The sequence below is a fragment of the Perna viridis genome, chromosome 1 (genome assembly GCF_037379345.1).
Source record: "Perna viridis isolate PV_CMFRI_1.1 ecotype Kerala chromosome 1, ASM3737934v1, whole genome shotgun sequence".
Lineage (NCBI taxonomy): Eukaryota > Metazoa > Mollusca > Bivalvia > Mytilida > Mytilidae > Perna > Perna viridis.
The window spans coordinates 11,360,038-11,385,194 of record NC_142445.1 but is presented as its reverse complement, the minus strand read 5'-3'; the positions used below and the strand labels follow the sequence as shown (position 1 = coordinate 11,385,194).

Here is a 25,157-nt window from a genome sequence, read left to right as displayed (position 1 = left end):
ACGCAAGTCCCGGATGAATTTCCCGAGCTGCATTTCGCAACCTTTCGGTATTAAAGGACTTTTCCTTACTTAGACTCAAAGGTCCAGAGACATACATACCGTGTATTTTGTAAACAAACACCTTTCGCAGAGCTGAAAATGGCATTTCAACCAGGAACAGGGGTTGCGCCTGCTACCCTAGTTGAATTGTCCATTTCTTGTCGGTAAGATCAGCCGAAAATCATACATATTTAAATATTATATGTTTAATGACTTTTCGGAGGTGTATGTAGTAATTATAATTCGCTTATTTGCAATACTGTTAAGTCATGGCATTGACATTTCAAAATCAGCATCTAAAACTAAAAGTAAAACGCATATATGTTTTATAAATTTATACTAAATTTTGCCTTAAGTTAAATGTAGATTGGGGAAGCTGCATGTGGTTTTAATCTTTCGTTGAATGAAAGAGTAGACATGCAGGTATTTGATTTTTGATTCTTAGATTTTTATCATACTAACAGTGAGTAACAATGAAGCCAGTGAAAGAGATTGATAAATCAATGTTTCCTTGTACCTGGGTCTTGTATTCTTTTCTTTATAGAGTAAATAATCTGACTATTCATGTTAATTATGAGGCAGGTGTAACCTGTAGGAGGATGAAGTTGAATACATTAATCTTTTTAAAAATCATGTCTTCTAGTTTTACAGGTTTATATTAACTGTAAGATTTATTTTTCTTCATAATTTAAAAAAAAACTAATACTTAGAGATGTGACCTATAAATGGATAAACATTTTGTTAAAGATACAAAGCTAGTAAAGAACCTTGCTTGGTGTTACAGGTTAACTTCCTGGCATGCCCCTCTCAGCACTTCTTAGGTCATAGGTTTAATTCATATTTATTACTATTTTGAAGGCTTTGTCAATTATTACTGTTTGTTTTAGTGGTATATTAGGCAACTTACAGCTAATTGAAATGGACCAGTTTTCCAATTTCAATACAAATCTTGGTAGACTACTGAGTAGCTAAATAGCTGTCTAGTTTGAAATCTGCCTGACATTTTACCAATGTGTCCTACTGAACTACTTCAGAACACCTGTGTCATCTTTTTGACACTGCCTTTTAAGTCTGAATAGCTGTCAATTATGATGACCTTAACCTTTAAATTTACCATCCACCATCATAATTGACAGCTATTCAAAATTAAAAGACAGTGTCTAAAATATCATACAGGTGTTCTTAAGTCATTAAGTAGGACACATTTGTATAATGTAGGGCAGATTTCTACCTATAAAAAAACTTTTTAAATTACACACTAGCCTAGCTAGATTTGTATTGAAATTGGAACTGGTCTATTTCAACTAGCTGTAGGACATGGCATCACTAGTACCAATTCATAGTTTATAGGTTTATTTTGATCAAATATCAACATATACGATATATATGACAAACCATTTTCACAGGCATATAGAAAGAAATTTAATGTATTAAAGGCACAAATCAAAAGTTAGAATTCAACATACATGTATGGTTATGTTTTGACAAATCAAAAAAGTTGATACTTGACCTTAGATGGCCCATATAAGCCCAGCTTTTTCCAATTGGGTCCATAGGGTGCAAAAATACAAGTTGTTGTGTCTATAATGAACTATAAGTCCTTATGCTTAAGTGTGTCAAAAACTAATATTGTGTCCACACTTGTCCCAACTGTTCAGTACTTGACCAATGTGTTTGTATCATGTTACACTCTACGAAGCCCTGTATTTATTGTTGGTCCGATTTTGGATGTTTTTTCTTATTGGATTCCTTATGAAAATCCCTGTTTGCATTTTTCAATCAGATATTGGATATATCCTTTAGTTTTAAGAGTCAAAGTGGTCACACACCCAAAAATTGACTTATTTATTTCTGATCCAATTTTTTTTTCATTAAATTCTTTGCCTTGTGGAAATCCATACCTGCCCATACAATGGCCATAAATATTGAGTTCAATAATAACAGAGTTCAAGTGGCCATGGTTGTATCATACTGCTCTCTGCCAAGCTTTTTATTTTATCATAAAGTCAACTTGCTGTAGTATTTCAGGTCTTCACGTTTTTTTTATGTTATTCAAATTTTCCTTTCAATTTCAGACACTTGATTGATGCAGATGTTTTTTCTAAGTCTGATCCAAGTAAGTAACTTTTGATTTTTACTGTACTGTGCTATTTGATCACCACCAATACATATATTCACACCGCAAAGGAAGATGGAGGGTTTGTATCCTGTAAAACCTAGATTTAACCAACCATTTTGATTGAAAAATCTGTACCAAGTCAGGACCTTGTGGTACCAAACTTGATTATGGATCAGATTAGTGTTAGGTAATTTTGTTGTTACCCTTATGGAATTGTTGGCTGCAAATCTAGCTTTAGTACTTTTGTGTCTGCTATATTTCTAGCAACAAGACAGAAACCCTAATCTGAACAAAATGAACAAAATAGGTAATGAATTATTTTATATCCCTGTGTATTCACAGGAAGTGGTCTCATACTCCCACTGAAAAACAAAGAATGTGGTTGTTTACAGAGTAAAGACTACAATCTTATCAAACAAATCCTCTTTAATGCATAAAAAGAAATATGACACTTAACTATTTTTAAACTATATCAAGTTTGGTAATTACTATAATAAGTAGAAAATTCTGATAGCTGCAGAAGCAGCAAACAGAATATATGTCGTTCCTCAGTTTCCAGTGCTTTCAACAATAGAAATTCTGGATAAAAAAATTGGAAAATAAGACTTACAAGCCCTCATGCTATGTTAATGATAAGATATGCAGCTTATTTGCCTGTTATTCATGTCACATACAAAATTATTTCATTTAATTTTTTTTTTTTTTTAATGCTTTTTTATTGCCTTTCAGTATGTGTATTATTTTCAATGGACAACAACACCAAACAATACAGAGAGGTATGGACAGTGTTAAAAACACATTAAAACCTAGATTGTCAGGAAACAGATAATCCATGGTTACTTAATGTTTTATGAAAACTTAATTGTCCCAGGAATACTTCAGGATCTAATAAACTGCAGAAGGACCCCAAATTTCTATTCCTGTATATACTGTTAAACTGTTAAAGTGCAAACTGCTGGTTTTGATTGAATTTATGAGTACAGGAATGGTATTTAAAAAAAGGGTTGTAAATTAATTTACATTTTAAATCATATTTAGACATAGAACTGCTTGCACCTACAAACACTTTTCAATAAGAAGCATACAAAAAACTGATTTATGATATGGCAACCTATTCTAGTAAAGCTTAAAACACGAAGCTAATGTGATTCAGAGAGAATAACATATTACCAGAGTTCAATACTAACTGTTTTGGGTCAGAAATTCAGAGTGCTAAAATTGAAAAAAAAGACATTGGCTCTGTACTTAATAAATCACTAGCCTGGAGTTTGAGGGATAGCAAGATTATTTGAAAACTGCCATTGAAGCCTTAACTCTGAAAATTTACTGGTCTCTGGCTAGTGAGCTTTTTTATGTTGAAACCTGATGACCAGTATGGGTCTACATGAAATTTATAAATATATCATTGTTTTGGATTTAATTATTTTTTAGGTTGGAAGAACAGAAATCATCTGGAATAACTTAAATCCAGATTTTGTAAAGAAGTTTGTTTTACATTACTATTTTGAACAAAGTCAAAAGTTAAAATTTGAAGTGTGAGTATGCAGTCATTTTGTTCTATATGGTATATACTTTCATCATATTTTCTTTGAAAGTTGCTTTTGAAAAATATTGTGATATAAGTGTTGAAGGCTTTGTATTTCACAAGAAATATTTGAGCTTTCCAGCTTACAACTAATTTATAGTATTGCCTTTACTTTTGATGAACAATGTAGAAAAATATGATTGAGCAATCCAAATTTGACCTTTGTGCATGCATTTAGGAAAGATAACCATTGATAAAAGAAATATGGTGGTTTAGAGATTAAAATAGATTTGAAGAGAATTGATTTTACTCTTGAATTGTAGGTATGATGTTGACTCAAAATCTGCAGACTTATCTAAGCATGTAAGTATTCAGGGTTATTTTCGATTTGAATACACCAGTCTTTCTAGATTGGATGTACACTGTTATGGTATACCGGTGTCAGTCCCTCTTTCATTTTTTTCATTTGATAATAAAAATTTTGACACTATTTTTTGTGAAACTTTGGGGAATTGATTCTTTCTATTGATTTTCAATTTGTATACAACTACAAAAAATTGTGCTAATATAATTGTTTGGAGTTGTTGGCATCCATGTTGTCATCATCTGTGTTGATGTTATTGTTGTCCATAGACACCTAATTTCTGTTTGATAACTTGCATAATAGATGATTGATAATTTTAAAATTTTACAATCAGGTTCCAAACAACAAAAGGGAGGTATGTATTGATTTGGGGTATGACCCTAACCATTTTGGAATTAAGGGATAAAAAATTTTTTCAAAGAATTGAACTACCTGTATTTAACTCCAGTGAAAGCATGTGATGTCTAGGATATTTTTCTACAATATTATATATCACTATGGGGTTCAGATTTGAACGTTTAGGAATGAGGGGCCAGAAACAGCTGTTTTTCTGACAGACATAAACTTGACTGTGAGTATGTAAATGTCTTTTAAATTGTACTACAATGTACTTGGTGTCATACCACTAAAGGAAGTCTGGGATTGATTCTTGATTTGTTCAAAAATGGGACAATTTTTTTTGTTTTCAGACTATGACTTAAATACCCTTACAGCACATTTTTGTTGAATATTTTATTTGTAATAGATGTTAACTCCCTTTAATTTTTTGTGAGTTACAGATTTTAATTAACTTAGAACAATGGAAATCCATTCATAAAATTGATGGGGATACATTTTTGTACTAAAATTCAATAGTGGTAGTTCCCATTTTAATGAAAATTTAGAAATTAGTTTATTTCTATTGTTGTAAGCTCCCTTTCAATTTTTATAACTTTCTAATCTTCTATTTTTTTGTTTTAATTTTTTTATTTGAAATCTATACATTTGTTAGACCGAAACATCAAGTACCAGTATCTTATCCTGGTCTCTTTAACATTAGTATCATAATAAAATTATCATACTAAATTAGTTGTTAGTTTTTGTTGGAACATTTCACATAATGAACTATTTCAATCAGTATATATATAACATGGTAATATTCCAAAGGACAATATTGGACAAGTAGATGTATGGGACTTTATTCATAAAAAAGGGGTTATTTGCACAATAACTTGAAAACACTTCAATTTTTCATGAAGCTTTGTTGAACTGTTGATTTCTAATAATGTAAACTCCCTTTTTGTCTCGCCTGTGATGTATTAAAGACAAGACTATGGTCTTTACATGTATTACTTTTCCAAGTGAAGATTAAATGTTAAGTTTTCTTGTTAGGTCAGTATAATATGAACCATTTGCTAATTGAATCACATTTGTTATGCATTTTGTGTTAGCATCTCTCTACCACCATTCTGTACCTATTTTATGGATATGCTCCAACAGTCACTGTCTTTTGACTTGGAAAAATCAGATTTTATGTTAAGTTTTCTTTGTAAGTCAGTTCAAAATAAACCACTATTTTTAAGTCAGTCATATTTGGTAGGCAGTTACATTAGCATCACTTTATCACAGATTATGTGTCTGTTTCATGTAAATTGTATATATCCCTGCAGTCACAGTCTATTGACTTTGAAATTTCTTTGTAAAGAATTCAAAATTTTCTGATAAGGTCATTCAAGCATGAATCACTTGTACCAGGTCAATTATATTTTGTGTGTAATTGCATTAACATCACTACATTACATTTCTATATCTCTTTCATGTTTGTGCCCCCACAGTCACTGTCTATTGACTGAAATTTTCAAACACTGAACTGAAATATGAATTCTTCACAGTTCCATATATATGCAAAATATATAAGCTATAACCAGTAAACTATACCAGAGGAATCTGTCCACTTTGGTGATGTCAAATGGTTGTTTTGATTTTATAAATTAGTAACAATGTCACCATCAATCAAGTTTTGAACAACAGGGTCTATGCGCAACAGGGAGACATATTTCTGTGATAACATTCATGATTTTTGTATATTTTGGATTACACATTTTTGAGTTATGGTGTTTAATTCATATTAAAATAGGGTAAGATCCAGTTTTTGGACTATAACTAAAAAATTGTGAATTGTTTAATTTCAAAATTTTTGGACATAGTCCGCCCATCTGTTTGTCTGCTCAGTCTTATTGTAAGTATTTAAGTTAATTAGTTAAAATATATTTATTAAGTAATTTGCATAATTTATGATCAATTAAAAACTAGAAAAAAATAGAGGAAAATGTACTATAGCAAATTTATTACAGGATTTAGAAACCAGACTTGAAGTCTCATACCAATTCATCTCCTGAAATCATGAATAACAGTCCTATCATTGACACATAAGTTATTGACCACTTGCATTCTGGTCAAACATTTAATCACAATCAAAATTCAGAGTTGTATAAAGCTTGATTTTTGTCTCCGCATTTGCCTTTCTGTTCAGGATTTGAACTTAGTGGGTGTATCTAGCTGTACTCTGCGAGGCATTTTATTTACATAAGTCACTGGAAAAACCTAGAAAAAAAGTACTTTGATAAGGTATTGTGGTTTATTTACTGGTTTTTCCATTAGTGTACACAGACAATTGGTATCAGAAATATAAAATTGAAAAATTATTACTAATTGTGGAGACTCAGCAGATGACAAACCCTATGGTGAATACAAATATCTGTACATAGTAATTGTAAATAGGAGGATAAACATAAGCTTTATTGTAAATGTGACAAGACTTGTGTGTAACTAAAAAAAAGAAAGAATATTTAATTTTGATAATATGATAAATATTTGCAGGATTTCCTTGGTAGAATGGAGTGCACACTTGGAGAGATTGTTGCAAGTGGATCAAGATACTCCAAAAATCTTCTGTATGTACATTGCATGCTAAGATAAAATGTGATATTCAGAAATTTCAGTTTTTATACCCACTGCAAGCAAATTATGGGGATATATAGGAATTACCCTGTGTGTACGTCCGTCCATTTGTCTGTCCACATTTATTGTAAGATCAACTTCTCCTAAAACACTCAAGGGATGTTGATTTTTTCCTGTGCATGAAGGAAAATAATTACTGTCAGAAGATAATTCAAATTAAGCTTGCACACAGTATTTCTAGTTTGCTAAGTATTTGTCAGATTGATGATGTAAAATTACTTGTATGAGACTGTTTCTGTTTATCAACAGTCATTCACTTTCATCAGTTCACTTATCTTGATAGACTTGTATATCATGGTACATTGCCTATAAAAAATCTACATGTAGTTTGAATTGTTCTTGTTAAATAATTCAATTTTGGATGTAACATCTCTTCTGATGGCTTTAATGTTTTTGGTTTATTATCCAATAGACATATTGTGATGATAGCTTTGTTTGCTGATTTACCTGTTAAATTTTAATTAAAAATAAATTATAAGGAATGACTGATAATTTTACTTGTTTAAAGAATGATTGTAATATTTTTTTTCTATATGAAATAACCTCAGTGCATGTAGTGCCTATGCTGGTTATTTTGTGTCCACCATACGATTTAGTTTATTCCTTCATTGACCCAAACAAATCATTCCATATATAAGGGAAACTAATCAAATGTTATAATATGATGCAGGTATAACCTGTAAGAGTCTAGAGTTGAATATATTGGCATCTTAAAGAATAATTATGCCTTCTACAGTTTTACATTTACAATAATTTGTTTTTCTTCATAACTTTATATAGTGTGACTTATAAACATTTTGTTTTTGTTAAAGATACAATACTAGTAAGGTCCGTACTCAATATTACTGGTTGCCAATCAAGATTTTACTAAACATACTAATGCTATCCATTTAGGTTACTAGGTTACATGTTCATGTTAGTTTTATCTTCTTTTCTGACTGAAATCAAGATCTCAGTGCTTCTAAGGTCAAAGGTTAAACTCATATCGATTACCAGTTGAGGACTTTGTCATTTAATAACAATGACTTGTATACTTATGTAGAAGTGTACTCAATAATTAATATTCTTTTTTTAGAGGTCCAAAGAAGAAAAGTGGTAGTATAATTGGTAAGTCAGTGTGGTGATCAACATTTATGTCAGTTATATAATCTCTTAGAATCTAATGTTCTATACAAACAAATTCTCCTTTGAGAATAAAAATTTATGACTTATCTTTTATGAATGCCATATTAAATTACAAAATCTTTGTTGTAAAGAATTTGAATGTACCTGGTAGAAGATGAGTTCCATTTTTACCCTTTTCCAACACCCAGGTCTGGCTGAGACTATTTTCTGGTTTCTTTTCATTGACTTTAGTAAAAATGTATGGATCTCTATAAAATTATTATACAAGGTTCCATGTCATAGAAGTAGAAGGAAGGTGTTGATTGATTTCAGGGGTTATGACCTGAACCATTTAGGAATTAGTGTTCAAAATAGGCATTTTCTTAAATTTTGTATTAATTCTTATTTGCTATGTCTATTGGCTAATTATAAAGTTGTAAGACAACTTTCAGTTCATTCAAAAGTTTATTAAACACAATCCAAATTTAGAGCTGTATTATGTTAAAACTTCAGGACTTCTATTGCCCAAATTTTGTCATGGGTTCAACGTCTTCGGTTGTATCAAGCTGTGTCTTACGAAGCATTTTATATACACAATGTTGTATTCAATACTCGTAATGCTGTAGTTTGCATTAACAGTCAGGAATTTATGGCATATTTCTTGCAGAAAATAGTCATTTAGGTAGAACTGTGGGAGTATCTGTTATTACTGGATGCATTTATTTTTTTTTTTGGTTACCAATATATAAAACTCATAATACATCTGATAGAGAGATTGTCAAGGAAAATACATTGTACAACAAAACAATGACATGTTTTCAATTATGCTCTTCTTTAGAAATCTAATAAGATTACAGAATCCTATATCCTTGGCATATACGTAATTTATTGTGTACCGGTACTAGTGATTTCCAACATTTACTAATGTGTATATATTTATACAAATGAATGTTATGATGCCAAGATGTTTTTTTTAATTTTATTTTAGTTGGTGTTGAAGAGTTAAGTAGTTGCAAGGTAAGAACTTACAAGAGTATTACCACGGTAGATTATAATTGTACTATTTTATTTGGTGCTCAGAAACTTTTACAAAGAAAAAAACTTTTTTTGGATATCCTTGGCAAAATCTAGGTGGAATATGAAGATTCAAGTCACTAAGAATTGTTTAAAATTGCTTTAAGTTGCCAGCTTCTGTATTTTCATTTATTTTAATACCAAAATGTTAAAAAGTATTTCATTCTATTTTGATTCAAATTTCAGATGAGAAATTCTGCTACTTTTATATTTTATTGAGTTTGCTCTCATTTACATGCTTTTATGACATAAAATATGTATTGCTATAATAGTATCTGAATTTTCTTGAATAGGAACAAGCAACATTGCAGTTCAGAGCAACCAAAGTAGACAAAAAAGATTTCTTTGGAAAATCAGATCCATTCTTGACATTTTCACGGGCCAATGAAGACAATTCGTAAGATTTGATAGCATATATGTTAAAGCATTGTTTAAATTCTGGAAAACCAGTTATAGAAACTCATATTGAAGTTTGATGATAAGACCATACAGAAAAATGTGTGGGTTCTCAGGCCTTTTTTAAATGATGTAGAAGAGAGGATTTTGTTTTGTCAGAAGCAAAAAGAAGAATTTTGTTATAAAATGATAGATACTGCTTAATCTGATGAAAAAAATAACATATAGTTCAGAAAATTTGCATGTGGAGGACAAGTTGTAAATGATACTCCTTGACATCAAAATCTTGCTTGATTAAACAATTTGGCATGATATTAGTGCCATATTTTAATCAATGTCAAATTAATGCATCTACTGAACCACTTTTGAACCTTCTTGTCAAGCATGCAAATGATCCAAATGACAATTTTTTTTCAAATGGACACTGTTTTCTAGCCCAGACATGAAAACAAATCCGCATTTTTTTACTGCAGAATAAAAATCAAAGATCTCAAGTTTTTATATGCCTGTTTAAGATGGGACGTATTATGATATCCCGGTGTCCATCCGTCAACACTTCGGACAATAACTCAAAAACACTTTTACCAACTTTTATGAAACTTTGATAGTGGTTAATTTTTTGTGCATTTTTTATTTACTTCTTTTGGTAGGTAGGGTATTTGACAGGGCTCACAGTATTTCTAGTTGATCATATAAATTCATTAAAAGCATAAAGACAAATTAAAAGGGCAATGGGCTTATCATGCACTTAAGGCGCTGCTCTTTATTTATGAAACTTTTTGAAACTTTTTATTTCACTAAGAGACTCCACATGGAGCATAGTAGTACAAAATAAACATATATACAATTATGAACAATGTTGAACATGCTGAATGAACACAACAGAAAGGTACATGTAATATCATTTGAATAAAGACATCACTATCTTAATAAATTTGGCAAGACCTATTATAGTAAATTTATCTTCACAATTCATTATTTCCCTATAGCTAATAGTATTGGACTGTCATTTATGTATTTTGGCAAGAATTTACATCTTTCTTGAATAAAATAAGTACAATTGAACAAATAATGAAATTCATCACCTAATTCTTGTTTGTTACAAAGATTACATATTCGTTCAGATCTATCAATGGCTAAGAACCTGCCAGTTTCAATTTGCAATTTATGACTACTACATAAGTTATACAATAAATCTTGTGGTAATACAGTTAAATAATTTTCAAAACCAAAAGTTGTCTTGTACATCCTATAATTAGAACGTTTAGAGGAATTATATACTTGATCTATCCAGTTTTCAACAAAAGTGTCAAATGATGACTGTTTACATCTATATTCTGATCATTCCAAATCTGGATATTACCAGTCTTAATTAAAATATCTTTTATACACTTAACCACTTTTCTTGTACTAATAGGAATATACATAGGTATTCTACCAAGTTCACCATATATTATACATGTTGGTGTACATTTTTTAACTTTCAATATATATGTGCAAAATTCAAGATGTAATCTCTCAATAATATTATTATTATATTCATATCCCCACACTTCTGCTCCATACGTCAAAATGGGAGCGATCATTGAATCAAACATTTGTATTAAAATATCTGTAGGTAAACATAGTTTTCTTCATTTGCGTAATACATAGAACATAGCTTTCCATGCTTGTTGTACAAGTCAGTCTTTGTTAGATTTAAAACACCCTTTTCTAGAAAATTTAATACCTAAATATTGAAATTCATCAACTAAAGAAAATTCTTCACCATTAAGATTAGATCTGATATTTACAACATTATGATTCTTACAAAAAATAACAACTTTGGTTTTCTCAGCATTAATCTTTAAATTCCAAGTCTGACAAAATAAAAAAATTGCATTCAGAGAAAATTGTAGTTCCTCTGCAGATTCGGCTAATATTACAGTGTCTTCAGCATAATAAAAATAACTTAAAGTATACCTCAATTTCTGAATCGTCAAACACCAAATGTGCAATATTACTAATATCAGTGAGACCATTGTAAGAATGTGACATAAAATCAACCAAATCATTAAGAAATATAGAAAACAAAAGGGGTGACAAATTTTCTCCTTGTTTTAGGGTATACAGCATCACCTGAGAATGTAGATTTTTTTTCTTAGCCTAATGCTTCTGTCAAGGCAAATGAAATACTTTGTTTCTACTTTTTAAGTTATTAACTCTTCCAGACATTTGCTATTTTGTAGATTTACAGTTGTACACCGAACTGAAGTAATAAAGAAAACCCTAAATCCTACATGGAAGCCATTTACAATCTCTATCAGGTCCTTGTGTAATGGAGATTATGACAGGTAATCATACAGTTCATGCCTCTTTTGTTAGGGGTATATATTACCAAAGATAGGTTTGATCTTATGCTCTAAGGTAATATGATTTTAGGTTATGCCTACGATGGACTGAGCTCAATGTCATATTGAAAGACAAAACAGCACCTCTGCACTTGAACAATCGTCTACTTCCATGTACTTCCATGTCAACTAATTTCTTCACTTCTGCTAGAATGTTTTTTAGCCATTCACAGTTCTAGTATAACATTCTACATATAGAGGACATTGCTAATGCTCAGTCCATACCATTTTACAATGAAGAGTGCATGTGCTAAGAAAGACCCCTATGCACCCACTCTTGCTATCTAAAATATGATTTTTGGGTACTCTCGTTGATTCAACTAAAGTTTTAAGTCTTCCTGGTTGGAAAAAAGAATTGATCAGGTGAAATGCAACAAGTGCACCCACTTATAATTTAATTTCATCTGTAACACCCTTTCTGATTGGATAAAATATTTTGTCCAACTCATAGACCAAATTTTCAGTCTATGAGGAAATAACCTTAATGCCTGTGGTGCACACTTGAAAATAGCAGGTTATTTAGTGTGCACTACATGATTGAAGTTATTTATATTTATTATATGTTTTTAAATATTTTACATATGCATTTTGATTTAGACAAATGTTAAACAAAACTATTGATATATGCAGTTATACAATATTAAGCTGTCTTCATTGTCAAAAGGAAAAAAATAGGATTTTTTTGTTTCTTTCATTTTACAGTTATATGGTAATCCTTTTTAAATATCACAGTTCAAACATGTTTTGTGTTGTTATAAGTGAACATTATGTTTTATGATAAAAAGTCCAATTATGAAGAGCCTTAGTAGCTTATAAATATGTGAAACAATCTTAACTTGTGTTTGTTAGGTATGCTAAGAGACTGTATGAATTGATCTTAACACAGCTGATGATTTAAAATGAAATTTAATGGTTTGTATAAATATTGAATTTAACATCACTTCATACTTGTTTAACAACTGTGTGCATTACAAGTGACTGTAGTAAATTTTTTTTTAAACATATTTTGGTTTGGCATGGGTTAAGTGGAAAGATGATTTATTATTCTATTTTTAATTTCTTACAGACTATCACAACATTATGTAGCTAATAACATATTTGATAACATTGTTATGTGTAATTATCCTATACCTATTTTTAGGTCTATAAAGATAGAATGTTATGACTGGGATGCAGATGGAGGGTGGGTATAATAGAAATGGTAACATTACACTACAAAAGTTGTCTGTACTGTTCATTGTAACCTTTCCTGTCCATATTTCAATGTGTAATTTTCTATAGGCATGTTGGACAACTCCTTTTTAGAGTTATTGCCCTTGATAGGCAGAAATTTAACCAGGTGAGTGATTCAGGCTCCAAAGAGTCTCTTGTTAAATGAATTTCAACTTTTAAAAATAAAAAATCATAATCACACAAGTTTAAACACTTAAACAATAAAAAATACTGTGTAACTTCCATAATTTTTTTCTCAAAAAAATGTTTATATCTTCTAAAAATCCTGTAAAATTATCATCACTATAATTAACATCTTCAGCATAGTCAGAAATCGACTTTTAATTCCAAAATAAAGTTAAATCTTTTTTAAGTAAGTAAGTTACTTTTACCTGTAAATATGATAAGGGTTAATTATTAAAACAACACTATATTGTAAAAAACATTTATTGTTCTTTCCATGTTAAAATAGCTTGAATATGAAATTTTAAAATATTGGAATAGCCAGAAGACACCTTAGTATATATCGAAAAAAGCCCCTAATTTTAAGCACTGACTGAGCTGATGCCTGCAAGTGTAAGATACATGTACTTTTTTTCCAATTCTAGTTTGTATTACATGTATTTATTTTGCCAGGTGTTACTGAAGAAAATACTCAAACTTTAAAAGCCTTTACTATAGATAGCTTTAAAACATTGTTATGCACCAATATTTCATTTATAGTGCTGAGCCAAAAGTAAAAATATATTAATGTCTGATGTCACTTTCACAATATCAGCAAAAGATAAATTTAAGATTTTTTATTAAATAAGGCAGAATTCTGATATTTCAATATTTATTTTCAGACATGACTTCATAGGAGAATTTCAAACAACCATGAGAGAACTTGCTAGAGGACAGTGTCAGCAAAACATATTTGAAGTATATTTGAATAGGAACTTTTTTATAACTATGTTTATGTTAAAATTCATTTTTGTGGAGAGTGTATTTCCTGCTATGAGAAATTAAGCTCTTTTGAAGTCATTGTAATGCAAACTTCCTGAAATTTTGTTGTTAATTAAATCGTGGAATTTAGACCATAGACTGTTTTTTTTTTAACATTAAGCCAAAGTCCATGATGTATCTGTAATTTTACTAGGTATTTGTTTACATATCATGTCAGTGATAGGGAAAATTGCATGTAGAAAGTTAATACACAAACATCTGTTTCAGTGGTTTATTTGTATATTCCTGAAGCAAATATTCAAGTATAGCTTACTGAAAGAAGAAAACATGTATATCTGGAGAAATATCAGGATATTGTGAAATAATGCCAGAAATATACTTTGACTTTGGCCAGTTAGGGCCATAGATTGTTGTTCATAGTTAAAAACTATTATGTTAAATTCATGTTGCAGTTGATTGTATAAAATTTTTCTTTCCATCTGTCCTTTTAATGTTAATCATTTTATTTTGACAACTAGTAACTATTTTCAGTGTATAAATTCAAAGAAAAGAGATAAGAAGTTAAAGAAAGGCAAAACATATACTAATTCAGGTGTTGTAAGTATATCTTTGTATCCTTAGAAACTACAAGAGCAAATTGAAATTTACATGTACAGTCATCTTAATTGATGAGAAAAGTCTGAAAAATAGAAAGAGGGAGGGAAAAATATCTCATGAAGTACAGACATTACAAATTTTCAATCCTAATGCATATTTTGTACAAATGTAATTAATAAATTTCATAATAATAATGTAAAATTTAGCAAATGTAAAACACTGATTTGATTATGATTTATAACTGTATATTTCTAGGTGGAGCTAATGAACTGCAGAATAGAAAAGGTTTACACATTCTTAGATTATGTCAGAGGAGGGTAAGTTTTTCATACATTTTCTAGCTTTACTTTATAAAGATTATAAATAACTTCTAAATTTTTTCACTCCTGGTGAACTGTATGCATTTTTTAAAATGTGCAGTGGAATGATTCATTTTTCTACAATTATGTATTTCGAATAAAAGTCTTGTTTTATTTTAATTGCAATAACTTTATACATAAAAAGGTTTATGAAGAACATGTCAATTTCTGCTTAAGATTTTTTAAAACTGAAATTTCAGTGAACTTAATTATTATTACAGTGAAACTTTTCCAAACTGAACCCTCAGAAAACTGGTCTTCCCTTCAAACCGGCCATTTCCAAAAGTCCTGGCTGAAATACCTTAAAACCTGTGTGTTTTGTCTTCAATAGACCGGCCACCCCCTAAAACCGTACATTGGCTGGTTTTTCACAGTTTTAGTTGCATATTTCAAGTGAAAACAACCTCTCGCTTTAAACTGTCAGTTAATGTGATCTGTACCCAAGCCAAAACAAGACTTTGTTGGTAGGTAGTTTACTAAAGCAATACAAATAATTTGTTACCATCAATTGTCCTTTGATCTTTAATACACATTCTTTCAAAAGCGTGAACATTATTTTTTCAGCAGTTCCGTTTCTAAATCAAATCATTTACAAATGATGCAAGCTTTGAAATGTAATAGAAGGCCCGAAGTTTGAATTGGCATTAATTATGCCTTGACCAGCAAACTGACAATGTTCAGGGTTATTGAACACATTAATTGAAACAACTCTTAGAATGCATTGCTATTTTTCACAAAACTGGTCACCCCTAGAAACCAGCCATTTCATCTTTTCCCTATAGGGGCTGGTTTGGAGAAGTTTCACTGTATTATTTTTTTTTCAGGGGGTGGGGGGAGGGTAATTTGGAGGAATTTCAAAAATTCACTTGGAGTTTGATTATTAGAAGAATCATCAAAACACACACATTGCATATAACAACTGATATCACTCAGTTTATCACCACTTTTCTTGTGTTTTTTTTCAGAACTCAATTAAACTGTTCATTTGCTGTAGATTTTACTGCTTCTAATGGAGATCCAAAATCTCCATCCTCCTTACATTACATGAACCCCTATAGACCTAACCCATACCAAACTTCACTTAGGGCTGTTGGGGAAATCATTAAAGATTATGATAGGTAAGTATTTAATGGTTTTATGTCAACACTGTTATCATCTAATGTTCAATCATATATTTGTCTTAATTTGAACACAGTCATGCATTGTATATACCTTAAGAGAGTCTTGTTTGTCTGCATATTTGTATAATACACATCCCCATTTTGCTCCCAGGAAATGGTTTTAAAACATGAATTTGAACTTGGGACCAAAAGCAAGAAAGGCAATAAACATGTGCTTAACTGTTATCAAAAATGGATTAATTACCAGTAAACATGATTTTTACAGTACAAACTACTTGGAATGTATTTTAAAGACAGTGAAAAGTGATAAAAAATTAAAAATGAATACTGCATATTTTTTGTGCTTTAAATTATCATGGAATTAAAAAATATTCTATGGTAGAAAAAATGAAATGGAAGTTAAACTATTTCAAGATCAATCTTGTATAATTCAGTTGATAAAAATAAATTAATTGATTTACAATGCTAACTCCAGAACTGATAGTAAAATGTACTTTAGTTCATGTTTATTTTTACTTTTCTTCAGTGACAAGTTATTTCCTGTCCTTGGTTTTGGTGCTAGGCTTCCGCCAGATGGTATTGTGTCACATGAATTTGCTCTGGTGAGTTGGTATTAACAGTGTCATGGAGATTGTGTATACAATGTGAACACTGAATAAATTGGAAGCTGTTCAAACCAAATATCTACTGAAGTCACTTAATATCAATACAAAACTATAAAATCTGCAATCTGAAAGGAGTTTTCACTGTTTACATAAAATTTTTGTCAACAGGCATTGCCATAAACTGTGAAATTTTTGCTATTTTCACGATAAGACTTGTAATGAGTTATTATTTTTTTGAAGAACATCATAATATGAATTTTAAAACTGTCATAAATTTAAAACTACACAAAAGTAGATTGACTGCAGATATCGTAAAAAAAGATGGCACGAAATATTTTAAGTTTACAGTATCAGTTAAAACTACTGTATAACTCCTGTATGAGAAAATCTGATTTGTTATGTTATTTAATGAATAACTATATGTATTGAAGTACTGAAAGGTATGTGGTTAGCAGAATAAAAAGATATATTTATTTTATGGAAATACTTTCACAGATGGCTTAGCTTGGAATAAGATGTAGAAGGCTCAAGTTTTCCATGTTTTAAAGTATAAAGAATTTAAGTCAATTTTTTTAAAAACATAAGATAATTATCCTTGATGATAACTATGTGTATTAATTGTCTCCATCATAAGTTTGTTTTTACATTATTCTGTAGTCAGTAATTGTAATTAAATTTTTAATGTACTGGTAATCACATGTTCTATTCGAGAGTAAATTACCTTTACATTTCTTTTCTAAAGCTATGATCTATATATGGAATACTAATTTTTTTTTCTTACAGAATGGAAACCCATCCAACCCATACTGTACTGGTATAGATGGAGTATTAGAAGCTTACAATAAAGCATTACATTCAGTACAGTTGTATGGTCCTACAAACTTTGCTCCTTGTATCAACCATGTATCAAGGTAACTTATACATTCTAAGTATTACTTTGGTTTTTTTTTAGTTCAGCAAGAACTAACTATATAAGAAAATTGACCCAAATTTTTTTAATAGTATGTCATGATAGTGTACCATTAACTGTTATCCTTGTCAGTAGCAGATCCAGAGAATCATCTAAAGGTGGGGCACAAAAAATCTTTTAAGACATTTTTTTATGTATGCATATATATATATATATACACAAAAATGTGTTATTTTCATAATTTTCAAATTTGTAGTGGGGGCTTAGATTGTCCTATGCTTATCAAAGTAAAACAGTTTATCAATGATTCATTTTCATTTAGTGGTTCTTGCTGTTGTATACATGTTCTTTTCATTTTTCCACATTTTTCTTTTTATAAGTTTACTACTTTTTTTTCAAAAGTATCTGTACTATGAGGTATATTGAACATTATTATATTTTGATTCAACACCATATTGATCTCGTTAGCCTTTTGCTTTTCATACTGTATTGTTGTTTTTATATGTCCCCCATCTTTTGTGAAAGTAGGGGAGTATAGAATTAGGCTTTCCGGTCGTCTGTCAGTACATCCATCTGAAGCTAGTTTAAGACTTATAAGTTAAGGAAGACACTTGTTGATTTTGAGGTCTGTTGGTTAAAGGTCAAAATCACATAGACTTAACAAAATATAGTGTAGGGGTGAAAATTGGTTGGTTGAGCATAACTTTTGAACACCTTCATAGAATTTCACCTAACTTGGATAGTTGAAGGCTTATGAGGTAATAAAGACACCTATTGAATTTGAGCTCAGTAGGTGGACTTAATGAAATATAATTTTGGAGGCGAAAATTGGTTCCTGGATTGTTACTTTTGAACACCTTCATAGAATTTCACTTTACTTGGACAGTTGAAGACTTATGGGGTAAGGAAAACACCTATTGAATTTGAGGTCAGTAGGTTAAATGTCAAGGTTACAGAGACTTGACATAATATAGTTTTTTGGGGGGGAAGGAGACGAAAATTGGAGTGTAACTTTTCAAGGCTAAACTTGGACAGTTGAAGACTTATGGGTTATGTAAGACTCATATGGAATTTTAGATCAGTAGGTTTAATGTCAAAGTTAAGCGGACTTAGTAAAATATAATTTTGGGGGCGAAAATTGGTTCCTAGATTGTTACTTTTGAACACCTTCATAGAATTTCTTTAAACTTGGACAGTTGAAGGCTTATGGGGTTAGGAAGACACCTATTGAATTTGAGGTCAGTAGGTGAAAGGTCAAGGTCACACAGACTTAACAAAGTAGAATTTTGCATTTTGCAATATTCCATGAAATTTTACTTTTGTTGTGAGGCGGGGGACCTGGAGCACTACTCTTTTGTTTTTCCAATAATTAAGCACATGTTGAAGCATGAAATATATTCATTGGATAACCAGTATTGGCCAAATTTCACATATTGAAAATCAGGTTAAAGTATGGTGAATGTTGATTGGGAGGGTGGGAAAATATTTTCCTTACACTTTTCTCAGCAACTACTACAAATGTATTTGTGTCTAGCATCAGGTAAGGAGATTTTATCTTGGAAACAGATTTCATGCCTGTCAGACATACTTCCTGTTTAACGAAAGTTTCTGTCCGACCCATTTTTAAGAATATTACTGTGATCTAAGAAGTTCATGTTTCTTTTCATTGTACAGATTTGCTGAGCAGAAATGTAATGGAGATGAATATTTTATACTGCTCATTATAACTGATGGAATTATAACCGATATGCCTCAGACATGTGAAGCTATAGTTCATGTATGTATTTTCTTAACACCCTGACCACATGGCTATTTGGATTGTATGTGTTTGACTATATGGTCACACCATATGTGTACGGTCAGGGTCTTACAGATGTATTTATAGGTCCTTACAAGTTCCTATGTATATTTTTACAAAATATGTAAAGTTACAATTGTTTGATTTTTTTTATTTGAAATAATGAAACAGAGAATATAAAAATTGAGTTGCATAAAACAAATATTAACATGGTTTATAGATCATTGAAGTTGATAGTATTGAAAGCAAAAACCCTTGTAATTTACTCTCTTTAACTGCTCATAAAAAAGTTTAAAATTACTACATTTATGTTTCAATCCTGTTTTGTAAGTCTTATTTTATTCCCTTCCTTTTGATACTTGTTTAACATAAAATATTTATTTAAATAATGGAAAATGGAAATTATGTAAGGGGAAGGTAGTATAACATTGATATCCACATGCACAGTCCAACAAAATATGCATTATGCATATAGTTTGGACTTTGCATGTACAAATATGGTTGAAACACAACCATATGTATGTAGTATTAGTAATTTGTTAGTCCAAAACTTTTATATTGAACCTTTTGAGATACTAAGAGTAATCAAGGGAACCAAGGTTCTAGCAGAAATCAGGGACAAAGACATGACTAGGAAAACAGACATACACAACAAAGAACATAATTTAAATAAAATAATACATACAAAGTAACAAAAGTAAATGAGCAACTGAGACTCTATTAAAAACTGGTAGCATGGACCAAGTGCACCATAGGGTAAGCGTCCTCTGCTTTTCTAGAAACATCTGCCTAGTTTTCATAAAAAGTCAAGTCCAGGGTAGACGGAAGAGGTTAGGAAAACAATAACGCAAACAAATCAGTTTTCATGGTGCAGATGGATACACTGTATACACAAGGTATATCATGTACATGTAGTTTTATTTGGCATCTGAATGGTGATAGCATTACATAATGACTACTAAGTGACTGTGTGAAGCATATAAAAAAAAGTAAATATTTAACTTCAGCTAAAAGTTGATCAGCTATTTATTTATGAACTTAAATGTATTTCTATAAATAGGTTTACCTATGATCTGTATGGGTTTTAGTTAAGGAGATAGATCTGGGTAAGGGACGCAACTCTTTCAAATCATTTGAATGTTTGTGTTCAGCATTTACGTCAATTTCATGTAAGCATCAAAGTAACTTGGACTGATTTCAAATGAAAGCTTGATAAGCATTGGTGAAATTGAATATGATACAAACATATCACTGATTTCAAGAGTTATGTCCGTTACCCTAGGTTTATCTCCTTAAATTAATCAAATGTCAATCCGTTCTATGTTCTTTCTCCTCTGTTATTTCAGGCTGCCAGTCTTCCAATATCTATCATTATAATAGGTGTAGGAGATGCTGACTTTGAAGGTATCTATCATCTTTTTTTAGCTATATTCAACGGTTATTTTAATTATATCATCATGTATGATTCAAATGTGTGTCAGTCAAGATATTGTTATGTTTTCACAAAAAAATTAAATAAGACAGTCATTACACAAAAAAATTTCTTCACTGCAGTTAACTTGTTCCAGTCAAAGAGTAATCAAGGAGACTAAGGTTCTAGCAGAATTCAAAAGAATATAATCAAAGGATAAAGACTAGACAGGGAAAACAGACATACACAACAAAGAACATGAAATAACAAAAATAACATGTACAAAGAAACAAAGTAAATGAGCAACTGTGACTGCACTAAAAATTTGGAGCATAGACCAAATGCTTCTACAAGGGGTAAAAACATTTACATTACACATATTTAAAACAAATATGCAAATACACAAATATTTATGTATCTAATGCAGGATTTTCCTCAAATAGTAAAAAATTTAAATCATATTTTCAATTTAAACTGAAAAATTAAAATATTTGATGCACACATTGATTTCTTAATTTATAGTAATAAATCATTTAAATAAATCTAAAAATCTGTATGATATAATTTTAGCTATGGAAGTTTTAGATGGAGATGATGTAAGGCTGTCTTCACGAGGGAGGCATGCTGAGAGAGACATAGTACAGGTAATGAAGCATACAAAAATGTTTTGTTTATGTGTACTCTATTAAGATTTACTGTGTTAATATCTACTGAACATTAAAGCTGACGTATTTAATAATTTCAAATTAGAAAATTCTATGAGGTAAGATAACAATGCCACAAATGAATTGTATAGTTATTTTGCATTTTCAAATTTTCAGTTTGTACCAATGCGAAATTTCACTGGTCGTCAAGGAGAAAATCCAGCAACACTACAAGCAATGCTTGCAAAGGAAGTGTTGGAAGAAATTCCTGATCAGTTTTTATCCTACATGAAAACACGAAATATAAAACCAAAACCACCTCTACAAAGACAACTTACAATATCATCGGTGACATCACTTCCAGCTTCAGAACAGTAAGCGATCAAAATTGTACTGTATCCTAGTTGTGACACCCTTTCTTTGAAAAGAATGGTGATTGTGATACAATAGTTTACTTAAAACTTTTATTCAGGATTTTAAAAGTGCTTCTTTTTGGGTTTTACAGCAGTTAATTGTACTTAAATGAATTGAACTAAGATTTTGGTTAATACTGCAGTATTTTGCTCGATAAATACTTGTATAATCCTAATGTTTGGCTGAGTAAGCTGCCTTAACTTTAGCATTCTCAAAAGATCTAAGGTTTAAGCTATATTAACAAAACTGATATTATTTATAAGGTAGATTATATGTATTACAGCATCTTTCATATCTGTGAAGATATATGTATTTTCAATGAGCAATGTAAAAACTATGTAATTATTTCAAATGATGTTTTGACTTAAAACAATAACAAACACTTAGCCTTAAAAGTGGGAAAATAATTAGCATGAAATATAATTGATACATGGTTTTTAAAATTAACAAGAACAATGTTTGGTGACCCAACAGTTCAAGAAATGATAAATCATTATAATTGTTTTAAAAAATTTGCCATCACAAAGATTGTTTATCAGAAAATCAAGTTTGTTGACTTATGGTTTAAATTGAAATTTTAAAGTATCTCAATCTTTCATCATCTCTGTGGAAAAGTAGGACAAATATTATACAAGATATACAGCACTTACCACATGTAGTACTTGTCATTAACATTAACTAATTTTGTAGGAAAAATGATTTTTATCAGTGTTTCTTTATAATTCTTTTATGCTTACTGACTTTTTCTAATAATCTTTTTATATTTATTTTCTGTAATCTGTAATAGATATTTAAATATGGGCATAATACATTTTATTCAAATCAGTTGTTATTTATGAACAGCTTTTGTAATAGATATTTTTTATATAGAAATGTACACATTAATATATACATATACATGTATTATATAAAATTTAGATATTTAAATTTACTATTATTTACATCCTTTCAAAACTTATAGAAAGAACAGGTTTGTCATGTTCTTCAAACCAGCTATTTATTGCATATTGTGATCATATGATCTGTTGCTAACCTTAAAATTAAAATTTAAGCTTTATATAAAAGTAATTACATATATATATGTTACATGTTTTAAATATAGTTCTGCCTTTTCTAAAACCTGTTCTTTTTAGTGAAAAAAATCTTTTCTTAGACATGTTCATTTGCATTATAAGAAAAAAAAAAACAATTAACACACTTCATTTGCCCAAATATTAGAAAATGATTGGGGGAGGGGGGGTTGCAATATGACCATCAGCATCATGAAATACTTGTTAATTATTATAAATTGCCCATTTACAACATCATAAACTTCAAAGTACATCTTCCTTTTTTCCATGACATGTCTAATTAACAGGTATCCTTAAAGGGAAAGACCACCTTTGCATTAAGTTAGGCTCTTATGATAAATCATACCCACGTAAACAAAAATAAATAACCTTTAATGCAAAATGTGCTTTTATAAAATGCTCAAGGCTATGCAAAGTTCGAAATCCTTGAAATATAAGTGGATAGCATCTTGGAGAACTCTCCTATCTGAAGGAAGATCATAGCCAGATTTTCTTGATTTTTACCAATAGCTTCCGATTGGCTTGTGACCTCAGTCGGTTTGGTACTGATACAAGTACTGCAGATAATATGTAAACAAAGAATATTCCATAAATTTTTCCACGATCATGTTATCTAATCACCAAAACACGATGACTTGTCAAGCTTACGATTGCACAAATGATAAAAGAGAAATGTTCTAAAAGTTTTTTTTTTACCAGCAACACGAACATTCTTCGGAAGAAGCCATAAGATTTTCCTTACAAATACTAGTCCTCTGACTGCAAATCCTGTTGTTCGTCAGTGATGTCTGACATTTGCTTATACATGTTGTGCCTCAATCTCTTCATCTATTTATTTTTGGTTGAAATTATAGGGGAAAAGTCCCAAATTTATGATTTCTTAGGACATCGTAATCAATTAGCTATTTGTTTTCACTTCACAAACCGACCTTGTGACGTCACAATACAACCAGTCATGGTGGTGCCCATAGGCATGCCAAATTCACATTTCCTAATTATAAATCTCGATTTATAAATTAAGAAAAGGAAATTAATTTGTTTCAATTTAATTTTCATGAATATTTTACAGATTAGTTTTGATATTTATGACTTGCACAAAAACATGGTCTTCTCCTATAATTTTTATTTTAGAAACTATGTTTTGTTTATATTAGTTTAGACATTCCAATTACTACCTCTTTATTTCTCTAAACTCACCTTAACATTCCCAAACTTTGTATTGTGTGGTTACTACTAAACCTTTCAAATACCTGTTATGTTATTGAAATTCAATACCAATCATTTTATCTATATATTTTAATAAATGATGTATAGGACTTCTTTACTGAAACATTTGTAAAAGTCAATGGAATCAATTGTATATTGTATTTACATTTATCCTGTTCAACTAAATATAGAATAATTTTTACTTTATGGTTGTTACATGTTTATTGAGTTATGGTAGTGTTTTACCTTTTTAGTCTGTATATGATAAGTATATCTGAGTGATGTTTTTATTGTTACTTGTATATATCTTGTGTTGATCTATCTCTTCAACAACTTTCCCTTTTGAGTGTTATAGCTAGTTGGGGCAATTTATATTTTTCTGTGTTTATCTTTTTTATAATAAAGATCAGGTGTTTTCACATCTTAAGACTGCTGGTTGGCTCAAGTGAAAAATATTAACATGATATTCTGATGAATATTTTTCTACATATATTAGAATGGTTCTAGATATACCCTGTAGTTTCTCAATCGTATTATCCTACATGTATGTAAATTCCCTCAAATTTGTATTTATATTATATAGTAATATTTTATTTTTTTTGTGAAATTCTGAATAGTTCAGCGTTATCAAGCAATTGTGCATTTTGTATATGGAACTACGGAACTACGTCAATGGGGTATCACATTGCATTAAAAGCATGCATGTAAATTAGAAATGGCACAATCGATTGACAGTTATGCCATTTGATAACTCATAAGGTCTGAACAATGTTGTCTGCAGACAAATGTTAGTGCTATGATGATTGAGGAATGAAGGTTCAGATTACCTTATCAGGAATGAATATGTCTTCCTT

General features: G+C 30.2%; 1 protein-coding gene across 1 annotated transcript; it reads left to right on the top strand.

The window, feature by feature from the left end:
• The first annotated feature begins 46 nt into the window (after positions 1–46).
• On the top strand, positions 47–22,849 carry LOC148627248 (copine-8-like). The gene is made up of 21 exons (XM_088570281.1): positions 47–203; positions 2,115–2,155; positions 2,888–2,934; positions 3,590–3,693; positions 4,007–4,046; positions 6,907–6,980; positions 8,123–8,154; positions 9,140–9,168; positions 9,519–9,622; positions 11,850–11,954; positions 13,153–13,194; positions 14,069–14,144; positions 14,700–14,765; positions 15,021–15,082; positions 16,090–16,242; positions 16,772–16,847; positions 17,634–17,761; positions 19,435–19,537; positions 20,905–20,962; positions 21,540–21,613; positions 21,791–22,849. The coding sequence occupies exons 1-21, from the start codon at positions 139–141 to the stop codon at positions 21,989–21,991; spliced, it is 1,680 nt and encodes a 559-aa protein (XP_088426407.1). The 5' UTR covers positions 47–138; the 3' UTR covers positions 21,992–22,849.
• The last annotated feature ends 2,308 nt before the right edge of the window (positions 22,850–25,157 follow it).